Raw genomic sequence first — 12,750 nt, 5'->3', positions numbered from 1 at the left:
ATGTCGTTCTTTGCAAAGAATGGACCTAGGTCGTTCTTTGCGAAGAATGGACCTAAGTCGCTCTTTGCGAAGAATGGACCTAAGTCGCTCTTTGCGAAGAATGGGCCTAGGTCGTTCTTTGCTAAGAATGGACCTAGGTCGTTCTTTGCGAGGAATGGACCTAGGTCGTTCTTTGTAAAGAATGGACCTAGGTCGTTCTTTGCGAGGAATGGACCTAGGTCGTTCTTTGCGAGGAATGGACCTAGGTCGTTCTTTGTAAAGAATGGACCTAGGTCGTTCTTTGTGAGGAATGGACCTAGGTCGTTTTTTGCGAGGAATGGACCTAGGTCGTTCTTTGCGAGGAATGGACCTAGGTCGTTCTTTGTAAAGAATGGACCTAGGTCGTTCTTATAGAAAACAAGCATGAGTTATTTTATATAACATAATTTCATTGGGCCTATATTTTTCGTGGGTTTGAGCCTTTCATATTTTGGTCTAACAATTTTTAACAATAATGGATTTAGATTTAGTTCTAATATGATTTTTGTTATGACTTTTCTTAGAAAAGTGTGATTGTTAATTATTGGATGAAAAATATATAGGTAATTAAAATTTTAATTGTACACCGCTATAAATGTACCAGAAGATAAAAAATACCAACAACTAAAATCAACAATGAATGACCTTTAGGGACTTAGTTGCTATTTTCAAGCAACTGTCTTTAATTTTCCATTTCAAGCAACTGAATCCAGATTCGGTTTATTAAATACTATACTTTGAAGTTTGAACTAAGCTCGCCCCTAGATGGCGTGCGATTTCCTTTTAAAAATGCAGACATGCTCCCACATTTGCTTTGCCATGTAATCTCTCTTCAAGTTCACTTAATGAATTTCATACTTATGAAATTGTAAGCTGCCTTCGCTCAACAGATAAATGTAAAAAGTTTCAACCAACTCAATTAATTAAGGAGTTGTGGTTTAGAATTTGCTAAGTTTGCTCGTATATTTAGAATAAAACATTCACGGTCTAAATATAACTCAATTCTGAATCATGAAGAACTAAATATATCTGGAGTGAGAACTTTTAAAAATTGTAAAGAAAAGACAAATTCCACTCTTAGATATTCGTTGGTGAGCACAAAAAAGATCAACTTATATAAGGATTGAAAATCCAAAAAGAAAATGTTACAATTATTTATGATAATTGAGAGTTTGATTGATTTACAAAGATTGATCAATCAACTTAATATTGATTTATAATCAATCTTTCAACTTATTGGTAAACATTTTGAAACGGTCACTCCTTATGATCAATGAACTGTTGGCCCGGTCTTTGCTTTGGTTCTTATCGTGAAGGACAACTAGATCCTGAAGTACAGGATATTGGGGTCTATATCTTCTGATAGACTACGCTGGCAAGGAAACTCGGGGAGAAGACCAGCAATGGTTTTAGCATTGTCCAAATAAGAAGCATACTTGTTGATCTTTTTGAGATGTTCAGTGTCACGATTCCTGTGCTTTTCAGATATTCTCAGGTCCTGTATGGCACTGGCCAAAGGGTTGTTGATATTGTTATTCGTTTCTTTATCAATCAAGTCCTTAATAGCCTTCTGACTAGAGCACCAGTTGCCTGCCTTCACATTGAAGTGATACAGGGGTAGAAATCTGTGGCCATATGCAGCTATAAACTCCAATGCAGCCAGAATGAACTCAAATTCCTCATTTGACATGTAGTAGGGGAAGGTAATTCTTGTCCATCCTGGCTTCACGCCAAGATAACCCTGCAGTAAGTTGAATATTATAAGCATCAAATTTATGCTATTTTATCAATATCATGTATGCAAATACTAAATAATGACCTTTTGTATTGCAGATCGAATTTCAAGTGATCGAGTCTGATCAAAAGCAAGCAGGGTGTGGCCATATGGTCCAGCACAAGCACACCCGCCTCGAGCCTGGATGCCAAACAAGTCATTGAAAAGTGTTGCAACAAAGGGTCCATGAAGAGGCTTATTTCTCTCAATTTTCATGTTCTCTGGGGAAGAATTTGTTGTTGAATATACGAGGAATGATAATATAGCTTGTCGCTTGACGCTTGTGTTTCCGAGAACTTGTATATTTTGATTTGGAAGAATCCTCCCTAGTGCACTCTCAATGTAAACGTCTTCCTGTTTCTTAATGACTTCATAACCAATGTATTCTTTTACCCAAAAGGCTAATGCTGCTCTAATCATTTGAACAATTTGAGGTGTTCCTCCATTTTCTCTTTCTTCTATGTCTTCCAAATACAATGTGTCCTGCAGCTTAGTTCACAAAATGAAACCATTAATTCGGTTAATTATGTTGCCCCGGCTTAAGGAGTGATTTTCAAACAATTTTCTTTGGCTAATCACTTGAGTTTAAATCCTGAAGAGATGGAGTTAAAAAATTGATTTGAGCTTAACCCGCACCAGTACCCTTCAAAAAAATAATGAAAATTTTAATTGCAAGAAATCCAAATCAAGTATTTTTTTTTTGGCATTAATAAGTACAAAAAATAGTAAGAAAAGTGTACCTTTTCATCGAAGGCATTCACATAATTAACAGTTCCACCTCCACAAGTTGAAGGTGGAGAAGACCCCAGCTGATAAAGAGCTTTACTAATCAAAAGTATGCCAGGAGTTCCTGGCCCTCCAAGAAACTTGTGGGTAGCGAGGAAAATTGCATCATAGCCATCGATATTCCTTGATCTCAAGTTGATTTTCACATAAGGACCGCTATTATATCATTAAATTTTAAATCCATAAGATCAACTAGCAACTATAATGCTAGAACTGAAGCAAAAATGATACAAAGTGCTTTAAAATTTTGCTTACCTTGCAGCAAAATCAAAGCATGCAAAGCCTCCATATTGGTGAAGAAGTCTTGCAATTGATCTTGTATCTGAATAAATTCCAGTGACATTACTACAAGCAGAAAAAGAACCTAACATTGGTCTCTTAGCAGCTTTATACAACTCAAGTTGTGATCTCAGAGCTTCAATATCTAGTAAGCCATTATCATCAAGACCAATCTCTACAACTTCAGCTAAGCTCTGCCTCCATGATAGAAGATTTGAATGGTGCTCATAGGGCCCTAAAAACACCACCCATCTCTCTTCATCTCTTAAACTTGTTATAAGCTTATCTCTCATAATTGATGGCACTGTAATTCCCATAACTTCTTGCAGCCTTTTAATGGCAGCCGTTGTGCCTGCTCCACAGAATATTATTGCATCTGCTTGTCCACCGCCTAAGCATCTCTTAATGTAGTTAGATGCTTCATGAACCATTTTCGTCATCCGCTGTCCCACGTAACTATCAGATGTGTGAGTGTTCCCTGTGCGAAAAAATGATTAATTATAATATAAAAACTTAATTAATATTATTAATATAGCTATCAGCTTACCTGCACCACCCAGCAGCATGTTGAAGATTAATAAAATTTAAAAAGTCTACAATGTTAAGAAGAATTACCATAAAAGGGAAGCACGTTGTTAATGATATAATCTTCGATGTACCGAAGAGAACGGCCAGAGGCAGTATGATCAGCGTAAGTGAGTCTTCTTTTTCCAAATGAATAATCAAATTCTACATCGTTGCCAATTATCTGAGACCGCAGCCATGCGAGTTTTTCCTCTGAAGGTTTTGAGTGAGGGGGGTGGTGATCATTTTTAAATTCTGAACAAGTTTGTCTCGTAGAACTTGTGCTTTCGCTTCTAGTTTTGCTATTGCTATGGCCTTTTGTCGGAGCACTAGTGGTGTCTCTGAATATGAGCTGCTTAATTTCCATGTGCCTGGAGAAGAAAACTATAGCAAGAAACAAAGAGAAGAATTGTAAACGATTGTTTACAATAAAGAAAGAGAAGAATTGTAAACGATTGTTTACAATAAAATAAGACTAGAATATGCTTTTTGGTGAAGTGCAGACCATCTTAGTTTGTATATATAACAAGAGCTAGGATCTTCTAGAATGTATGTATTAATTTATGAGTAACAATTCATGAACGTGTATAGCTCAGATTTAATAAATTTTATATACTTTTAGTCTCTTAATCACCTATCAATATATTTTGCTAAATGACGTAATGATATAGGGGCTCTTTGTTTTTTTTTTTTTTTGACTTAATGACTAAATTGAATTAATTTCAATCAGTTAAGTCATTAAGTCCGTTTGTTTTTTTAACTTAATAAAAATTTTCAGTCATTAAGACATTAAACTATTTTTTTAATCTTTTTATTTAATATAAAAATCTGAATAGTATCATTAAAAGATATTATCTAAAATATCCCTATCTAATTAATTAATTTGCATCCTTATCTAAATAAAATTTAATAATTAGCATTATTACCGATCTCTCTAACTTGTGATAATATAGTAGTAGACTACTATTATTTTTTTTTATTTTCTTCAAATTATAATTATTTATGTTCATAACTTTTTATAAATATTTTTCATATAAAAACATCATGAACTACAAGAAAATTGATTAACATTTACTAATTTAGAGTATAAAGGATTGTATTCAATTGAACATGGTTTTTGTTATGATAATTTATTATCTTATTTAAGTTTTTTTTGAAATATTTATTAATTTGTTACATTTATAATTTGTAAATGTAAAAGTAATAGTTTTCAAATTTTCTTAAGTTAAAAAAAAACAAATTCATATTTGCTTTAAACAATTCAGACAAAAAAAAAAATCATTCAGATTTAAATATTCAGTTCTTTTTAAGAATTCAGACTAATTTAAGTCTATTTAGATTTCACGTAAAAAAAAAAAGTCACCGTAGTCCATAAAAGAGATAAAAAAATTCAATTGATTAAAACACAATATAAATATGAAAATTGATATTTAGCCAGAGGGGTTATAAAAGCGATTTGTTTTATTATTTTTTCAATTCATCATAATCTCTCATAATTTTAAGTTTTAACATTTTTATTTTATTTTTTCATTTAGTAATAATCAGAACGATTTAAAGTTGATTTTGTCGCCACAGTAAAATTCTTCTAGTTAAATATCAGTACTCTATACGTTTATATGCATTGAATTATAGAGAGTGACGTGCTGGTAACTCTTAGATATTATTTTTACATTTAGGCTAAGAATAACTTTTCGGGTACTCATTTCATATTTTGTTAAAAAACAGGGTTATTTTAGTTGAGTCCTTGTGGTTTATAGAAACAAACTCAGAGACCAAAGTTTTTAAAATGTATGATTTAAGTCATCTTAAATTCAAATTTACTTTAAAAAAAATTTCAAATTTACTTCTTTTAAGCCGTTAACTGCATTTCAACGTTAAAAAAAGTAACGCCACATAAAAATTAATTATTTGAAACATTTGCAAACTAAAATTATTTAATTTTTTTTATTAAAAGTTCTCACTTGCTCTTTAATAGTGTGTTTTTTCGTTTATAATTTTAATAGGAAGGTTGAAAATAAGATATTAAAGTGCTATTCTCCCTAGATTAAATATAACATATTGGATTCTATTTTGAGAAAATATTAATTAAATTTTAAAAAATACAAAATTAAAAATAGTAAAATTTGATGGGTTAATCTCATTTGGGACTCAAAAGTTCAAAATCTAAAAATATTGCTTGATGTGCAATTAATATTAAGTTTTGAACTTGGATGAAAATTGCCATGAAATTTACATGTAAAAGCAATATAAAAGCAAGTGGCATCCCTATGAATTGGAAAAAGGCGAGCAGAAGAGAGAGAAAAGATAATGGAGGTTTTTAATTTGGAAATAGTAATTTTAATTTTTAATTAGATGATTGAAAGACGATTTAAACTCCGTTTTCTTCTAAATTTTGAGGGTAAGTTCTTGGCATAGTACTCTACAATGCTACTTGTCTTGATTTTTATTTTATCCTTTTGTTGGGTATTATTTGAGATACTCACATGTTACAAAGACAGTTATTAGGCTGCTACTATAAGTCTAGAATATTGAGATTCTTAATGTTGTTAATTGATAACTCTATGAAATGAGAGTTATCATGACCCTTTTGGACTTAGATCATGATTATTTAGAATATTGAGATTCTTGATGTTGTTATTAGGCTGCTACTATAAGTCTAGAATATTGAGATTCTTGATGTTGTTAACTGATAACTCTATGAAATGAGAGTTATCATGGTCTTTTTGGACTTAAATCATGATTACTTAGAGAGTAAATGACATGTTTTTATTGTATTTTAGTAATGTTTTGCATAAACATCCATTTTAATTTACTTTTGATAAATTTTGTTCGGTTTAGAATAATTAGTGTACTTAGATCATATTCAGAATTGTAGGTGACCGAAAGCTCAAATTTCAAGGAAGGAATGCAGCTGCAATAGGCTTGTAAAGATAAGGAAAGAACTTGATTAGAAAAGAATTGAAATAAGTTTGGAACAGTGCAGATGCTGAAGTTGTGCCTGTAGTAATGTTGTTGTAGCACAGTTGCTGTAGCAATCCTAAATCATTGACAGAGAAGATTTCGCACGAGATACTTTGAAGAATGCGATATGAAATTTCCTAAATTGGAAGATGCGCACCCTAGACTTCTGGTTACCCTAATTCTAAGCTATAAAAAGAGCACAAACACAAAGAAAGAGGAGGCCGTCATTAGAGAAAAAGAATAGAGAAACAAAACAAGAGAAACTAAAGATCAAGAGAGAGAATTGAGGACGTCAACAAAGGATTCTAGAAGAACATCAAGCAGTCTCACTCATATTTCTTGTTCTCTTGTTTTTATCTCGTTACGATGAATTGTTTGATGGTTGAAACTATTTTGCTTCTTGTTTTATCATAAATTATGAACTAAATTTATTTGTGGTTGTGTGATAACCAAACTTGATGGCTAATTGACTGATATTCTGTGTTGCTGTATGTTTGCTATAGCACGTTATTTTGATAATACTTATTTCAATTTACTATTTCGGTTGACCAACCATTTAGTGACATTAGTTAAGAACGAGCCTAAAAAATGTCTGTATTAGTTGAACATATCAGAGCAATATTTGGTTTTGATTGGTTTCCTGAGTTGGGTTTAACTTGATTCAAAAAGGGTCATTCTTAATCTAAAATTAGTGATGAACTAAATATAGGGATTCACCTTGTAGGGTAATTAGAATCTAAAACTTGTAATGCGATATCTAATGTTAGCATAACAATTCGTCACTATTAAGTTGCATTTAGATATAAGACATCCAAAATGCAACAGTTGAGGATATATAAGGATTTTACCCAGTGCTATAGTAGATGTTGTAGCAATCGATCCAAAAACTAGAAAAATATTCAAAAACCATTAAGTGAGTTTAATCACTCAATTACTTTATTCCCCTTGGCAACATCCTTGTATTTGCCGTGATATTTTACTTTATTGCATATTTATTTTAATTATTTAATTAGTTTAATAATTTGTTTTAATTCTAATTTAGAATAAAAATTGCATTGATAAAATTGCTGTAGCAATTTCCATAACAATAATCCATGTGAAGACGATTTTGAATACTCATCATTATATTATTTGTTGTGTACACTTGCACATTGACATCAATAGCATTAAAAAACCTACAACATTAGCCTTTAATATTATCTATAGAAGAATTTTTGTTGTAATCTCATTAATATAGCAGAAGATTAAATCAGACTATGGTCTTGTAGTTTTTCCTGCTTTGGGTTTTCAACGTAAAAATTTGTCTCTTATGGTTGGTTTTTGCTTTGGATTTTGTTGGTTTATTTTTCTGCCTATTTATTTGTGGTACACATCCTAATTTAATCACACAAAGAGAGAAAAAAATTTGGTTTCTGCTTAATTTATAACTGGTTGTTAGAGTCCTTTTCCCATCAAAACCTCAATAAATTAATAGTCTTGGACCATGAAAAATCTATATTTTAATGAATATTAATTACTCGTTAAATTAATAAATTATCAATTTATGAAGAAATTGCTTAGTATGAAAAATATAATCACGTTTATAGTATGGTTTTCACATTGATTTGTTATTTATTACACTTTATTTGAATAGCAATTACCAGTCTTTCGTTATTAGTAATACAATTATTTAGGGCAGGATTAGGATTATTGTAGAATTTTAAAATTTCTATGTTAAATATGATATATAGAGCTTACTTACTCACAAAGAAGCACTCAAAGAGATTTTGGCATTGAACAATTTATTGTTACAAAATGACAATACTAAGTGAAATTTTATATAAGAAAAAAAAATAGAGATAAGATCAAAGTCGAAATCAATTTTAAAAACAAAAGTTGAATATTTTTGACAAAAATAACATAGTGTATCTAAGGATAGAGCTAGTGTGAGGCTGGTGGGGTTAGTTGCCCCTACTTCAAAAAAAATTCCTTAACTTTTTATATCAAATCATTATCTTACTCCTTAAAAAAAAATCACTATCTTACCCTTTAATTTTATTAATCTGTCCCTTTTTATTTCACTGTCTTGCTTTTACCCCTTAATTTTATTAATCTATCCTTTTTTATTTTACTATCTTGGCTTTACCTCTTAGAATTATTTGAATAACACAATGAAGCCCAATTGTGCCAAACCTTTGCTCATATAATTATTTTGTTACTTCTTGGTCAATTTTATCCGAAGATTCTCTATTACGGATTTAATAGTCACCTTGCAAAGAGAACGATTAAGAAAAAAAAATAATAATCAAGTGTGTACATTAGTTTATATGCCTGTTATATTAGCATTGACTTTACTAGTTGCTATTGCAACTATTAAAAGAGCATTTTTAGCAACGAGCATTGTGAAAAATTGGCTACAAAATTGGACGGATAATTAATGGATGAATGATAGTTTAGTTTCTTATATTAAGAAAGACATGATGCATAGTATTAATAATGAAAATATTTTACAACTTCATCAACACATAAAAATGCATCATGGGCAGTTGTAGATAATATTGATAGAATTATTTATGTTATGAATGAAAGATATAATTTTAAATTTCTTATTATTTTTTAAAAATTACATCCTATAGAGGGTTTTCTTATTTTAATAGTTTATCCTCTGCTATAGTTTTTTTTTATTTCTTTTAAAGGTTAGTTGGCTTGTTTACCCCATTTATTATAGATTAAAAGAAAAAGGAAAAGTTCATTCTATTTAGAAATTATATTTATCCCTTAGGTCATTCATAATATTTGAATACTATATTTCATCCTTCATGTTAAAATCATAGCCAAAAATAAATAAATAAAAGTAAATAAGACATTTTAAAAAACATATCAATTAATTTATATTTTCAAATATCTCAAATAAATATTTTTTATGTGGCCTTATTTTTCAACATTGAAATTCAGTCAAAGACTTGAAAGAAATAAATTTGAATTTAAAATAACTTAAATGATGCATTTCAAACATTTGGGATATTATTGTTTGACTACTTGAAAATTTACAGTATATCAAACAACTACAAACAGTATTATACTCTATCAATTGAGTACTATAACTTTACAAAACTTATCATTTTATTAAATTTTCGTCAGTAACACTATTTGACTATTTAATTGACTAATAAAATCTCAAAAAATACTACACTTTATATTTTGAATTATAATATCGTAATATTTTGTGTTATGTTTTTACCAAAAAATTCATATAAAGAGTAAAATTGGTATTTTATCAGTTAACTATCTGGTTCGTCACTTAACAGAAATGTAGTAAAATAATAGATTTTGTAAAGATATAAAAGTAAAATAATAGAAAATTATATTTCTTGTAGTCATATGACATAATACAATTCTTAAAGTAAACAAACGATAATGACTCTAAAATTTTGGTTTCTAAATTTCTTTCTATAAATAATAAGGACTCAACTGAAAAATAACCCTTGTTTTAACCCCAAAAATGAAATGAATAACTAAAAATTTATTAGGGTTGAATTTATTATATGTGTTATGGCCTAACATTTTATTATTTAGTAAAATATATCAATAGGTGGTTGTTAGATCAAAAAAATATAAAATTTATTAAATGTTACCTTCAAAAAGATCATAAAAATACACATTCTAGAAGAAAATCTTTTGAAAAATTTGGAGAAGATCTTAGCTCTTTTTATATATACAAACTAGTAAGTTTTTTTGCACTTCATCACAAAACATATTATGGTCTTATTTTTTTGTAAACAATCGTTTATAGTTCTTTTTATTTTTTTCCTTGCTATAATTTCCATCTCCACAAATGAAAATTAAGTAGCTTAAGGTCAGTTTGGGATTACTGTGACTGATTAAATAAATTGCTTCTACTGTTTTAATTAAATAAGCTGTTGATTGAAAAAGTAGGTCGGTGTTTAGTAAACTGTACTGTTGTAATTGCTGTAAATTTGAAAAGCTATGTTTGATAAATTTTATTACAAAAATATTTTTTTATTATATAATAACTAAAATAGATATAGTTTAAATTACCTTTTATTTTTCAGAGTATGTTTAATAATGTTTAGACATGCCTTTTTCTTCTTAAAACACATAGAATTAAAAAAATACTCAATGAAATAAAATCTAATGAACTTTATAATCTGCTACATAAAAATGATAAAAGTCCATGTATTACATGACTGTAGAAAAAATATAAATAGATTGAATGCTAAAAGTCATGATTATGAAATTTATTTTAAGACTCATGGTTAACTTTTATGTGAAATTATTCACAGTCCAAAAAAATAAAAATAATAAAACCCTTACGTAATCATATGTAAGTCTGATTGAATGTTATAATAGAAAATAAAAGTAAAATATAAAAAGTACAAAATTCAATTTACTCTCACATTGAGTAACTGTATTCAAAATGCCCCCAACTATGCAAAAACATCAATTTACCCTAAATATCGTGATCTCTCAATTAAAATTAACAGTTTAAAAGGCAAAATAGTGTTTGAACGAATACCTTAACGAGCATTAACCTATAGGAGTGTGACTAATGTCATTGTTGTATGACATGTCAAATCAAGGTAGCTTTTTAGATATCCCCTAAATTGTTATAATTTTAAATTAGTTAATATTATAATTTCTCAAATTTTTATGAGAAAATATAAAAAGAATAAAGTATCTTTTCCTCTTGGTATGGCCCATCATTTTGTTCATAGTTTAGAGAGAGAAACTTTGAAGCAAGGCATCAAATATCGCGATAAAAAAATGCGTTTTGTTTGAAAGAGTACAAAAAAAGTGACTATTAGAGAGTGCTTGCTGGAAATAACAATCTTATGATGGCTAAGGATGCAACCTTTTGCTAAAGGGCTCTGGGACATGTTCCAACAACATTTTTTAAAATGTAGGATAATATTTAGTAAAATGTGGCCGATGCATATGATAAATTTGTGCAACTATTGTCATTATTTAAAACAATAAGATCCAAACCCTAGTTCTTAGTGAAATTGGGCTTTCTTTTTTTTAGTGTACCATTAACGAAATTTATTGTATTTCCTATAGAAATAAGTTACTGGAGAAAAAAAAAGCATATACATTTGTATGATTTATTGATTTATAGTGTCCTAAGTGGTTGTTTAGCAAATGTAACTAAATAATTGTGTTATTGATATATATCCTGCATGGATATTTCAATTTTGTTTTCATTTTATGATATCATGGCTATGTTGGTGTTGTTATCAATATTTGTTACATATGCTTTTATTATGAAAGCTGAACTTGAGGGTGAAAGGCTTTGAAAACTTCCTAAGTAAAACTTTTGAGGTTAGCCTTATTGACCACGACTTTCTGATTAAAGTTGTTTTGATCAATGTTATAATGAAAAGAATGGTTGAGAGAAATAGTTATAGAGATGAGAGTTTTATCATTGAAGTTTCACTGCCATAGAACAAAAAGAAGGGTACAATAGGTAATGATCATGAGATGTATCAATATGGCAATTATATAATAAGAATAAGTATAAAGGGATTATGTTTAACATGAGCATCATAACACTTAATGTAATTAAAATGAGGTTGTTTCAAGATGATTGTTGTGCAAATTTTATTATACTCGCAAGCGCACGAATCTATTGTAGAATAGATTTGGTGGTGACGAGTATTGATTCTACGAAGAGGTAGATTTAAATATGGGTGGGGTTAATTTTCTAGGTGTAAATGTGAGTTGGTTGGAAGTGAGTTTTTTTTTCATATTAAGATTTAAAATAAAATGGCAGGAATGAATTAAAGATAAAAACATTGCAAATGAGATGCTTAAACTTCTGGATTCACACTCAACATTCACCATGAGTTTAATATTTTCTTTTTAGTTCCGATTAATTTTTGAGGGGGTATTTCCACTCCTTGTAATCCTCACTTTAATAAATATGGTATCAAGTATTCAGTGTGCCAGGGGTAATGGTCTTCCACTAAGTGTGGTGTCAAGCCAGAAGATAATAATACTTCTATCGACAACGTGGCAAGACCATCCATTAAATAGCTCAGATATACTCCTATCGACACTGAGTCAAGACGACCTACAAAATACTAGAGGAAAAATTTCTCTCTAATTAATGTGGTGCTAAATGTTCATTGTGTCGGATAATAACGATCCTTCACTAGGGAGCCGGCATATCATGCAAAATTTAGACATGATATATTGTCTATTGAGAATGAGTCAAACCAACCATATAAATTAGAGACAAAAAGAAAATAAATTTACTTAATTAAGCCTATGGATCATGTTGAGACTTCACTTTCAACCCAAGCTTGAAACTAAACTAGCCATTCATAATTGAATTAGGAGTAAAATGGAAATTTTACTAAAATACGTAA

General features: G+C 29.6%; 2 protein-coding genes across 2 annotated transcripts in view; one reads left to right on the top strand and one right to left on the bottom strand.

Moving 5' to 3' along the window:
- LOC112097998 (FMRFamide-related peptides type HF-4-like) lies at positions 1–393 on the top strand. Its single transcript, XM_024183593.1, has one exon. It carries the CDS (start codon positions 1–3, stop codon positions 391–393), a length of 393 nt encoding a protein of 130 aa, XP_024039361.1.
- Positions 394–1,306: 913 nt separating this feature from the next.
- The window catches only part of LOC18042403, a 20,756-nt gene continuing 9,312 nt past the window's right edge, over positions 1,307–12,750 (bottom strand). Inside the window, exons 4-8 of the mRNA XM_024183592.1 lie at positions 3,473–3,805; positions 2,834–3,335; positions 2,533–2,734; positions 1,838–2,275; positions 1,307–1,759 (exon numbers count right to left, since the gene is read on the bottom strand). Coding sequence (XP_024039360.1) covers positions 1,340–1,759; positions 1,838–2,275; positions 2,533–2,734; positions 2,834–3,335; positions 3,473–3,805 — 1,895 coding nt within the window. The 3' untranslated portion in view covers positions 1,307–1,339. The remainder of the gene's footprint in view (positions 1,760–1,837; positions 2,276–2,532; positions 2,735–2,833; positions 3,336–3,472; positions 3,806–12,750) is intronic.

This window comes from Citrus clementina, unplaced genomic scaffold (genome assembly GCF_000493195.1).
Source record: "Citrus clementina cultivar Clemenules unplaced genomic scaffold, Citrus_clementina_v1.0 scaffold_5, whole genome shotgun sequence".
In the NCBI taxonomy this organism is placed as follows: Eukaryota; Viridiplantae; Streptophyta; class Magnoliopsida; order Sapindales; family Rutaceae; genus Citrus; species Citrus x clementina.
Note: the sequence above shows the minus strand (reverse complement) of the source record. Positions and strands in the feature narration are given on the sequence as shown.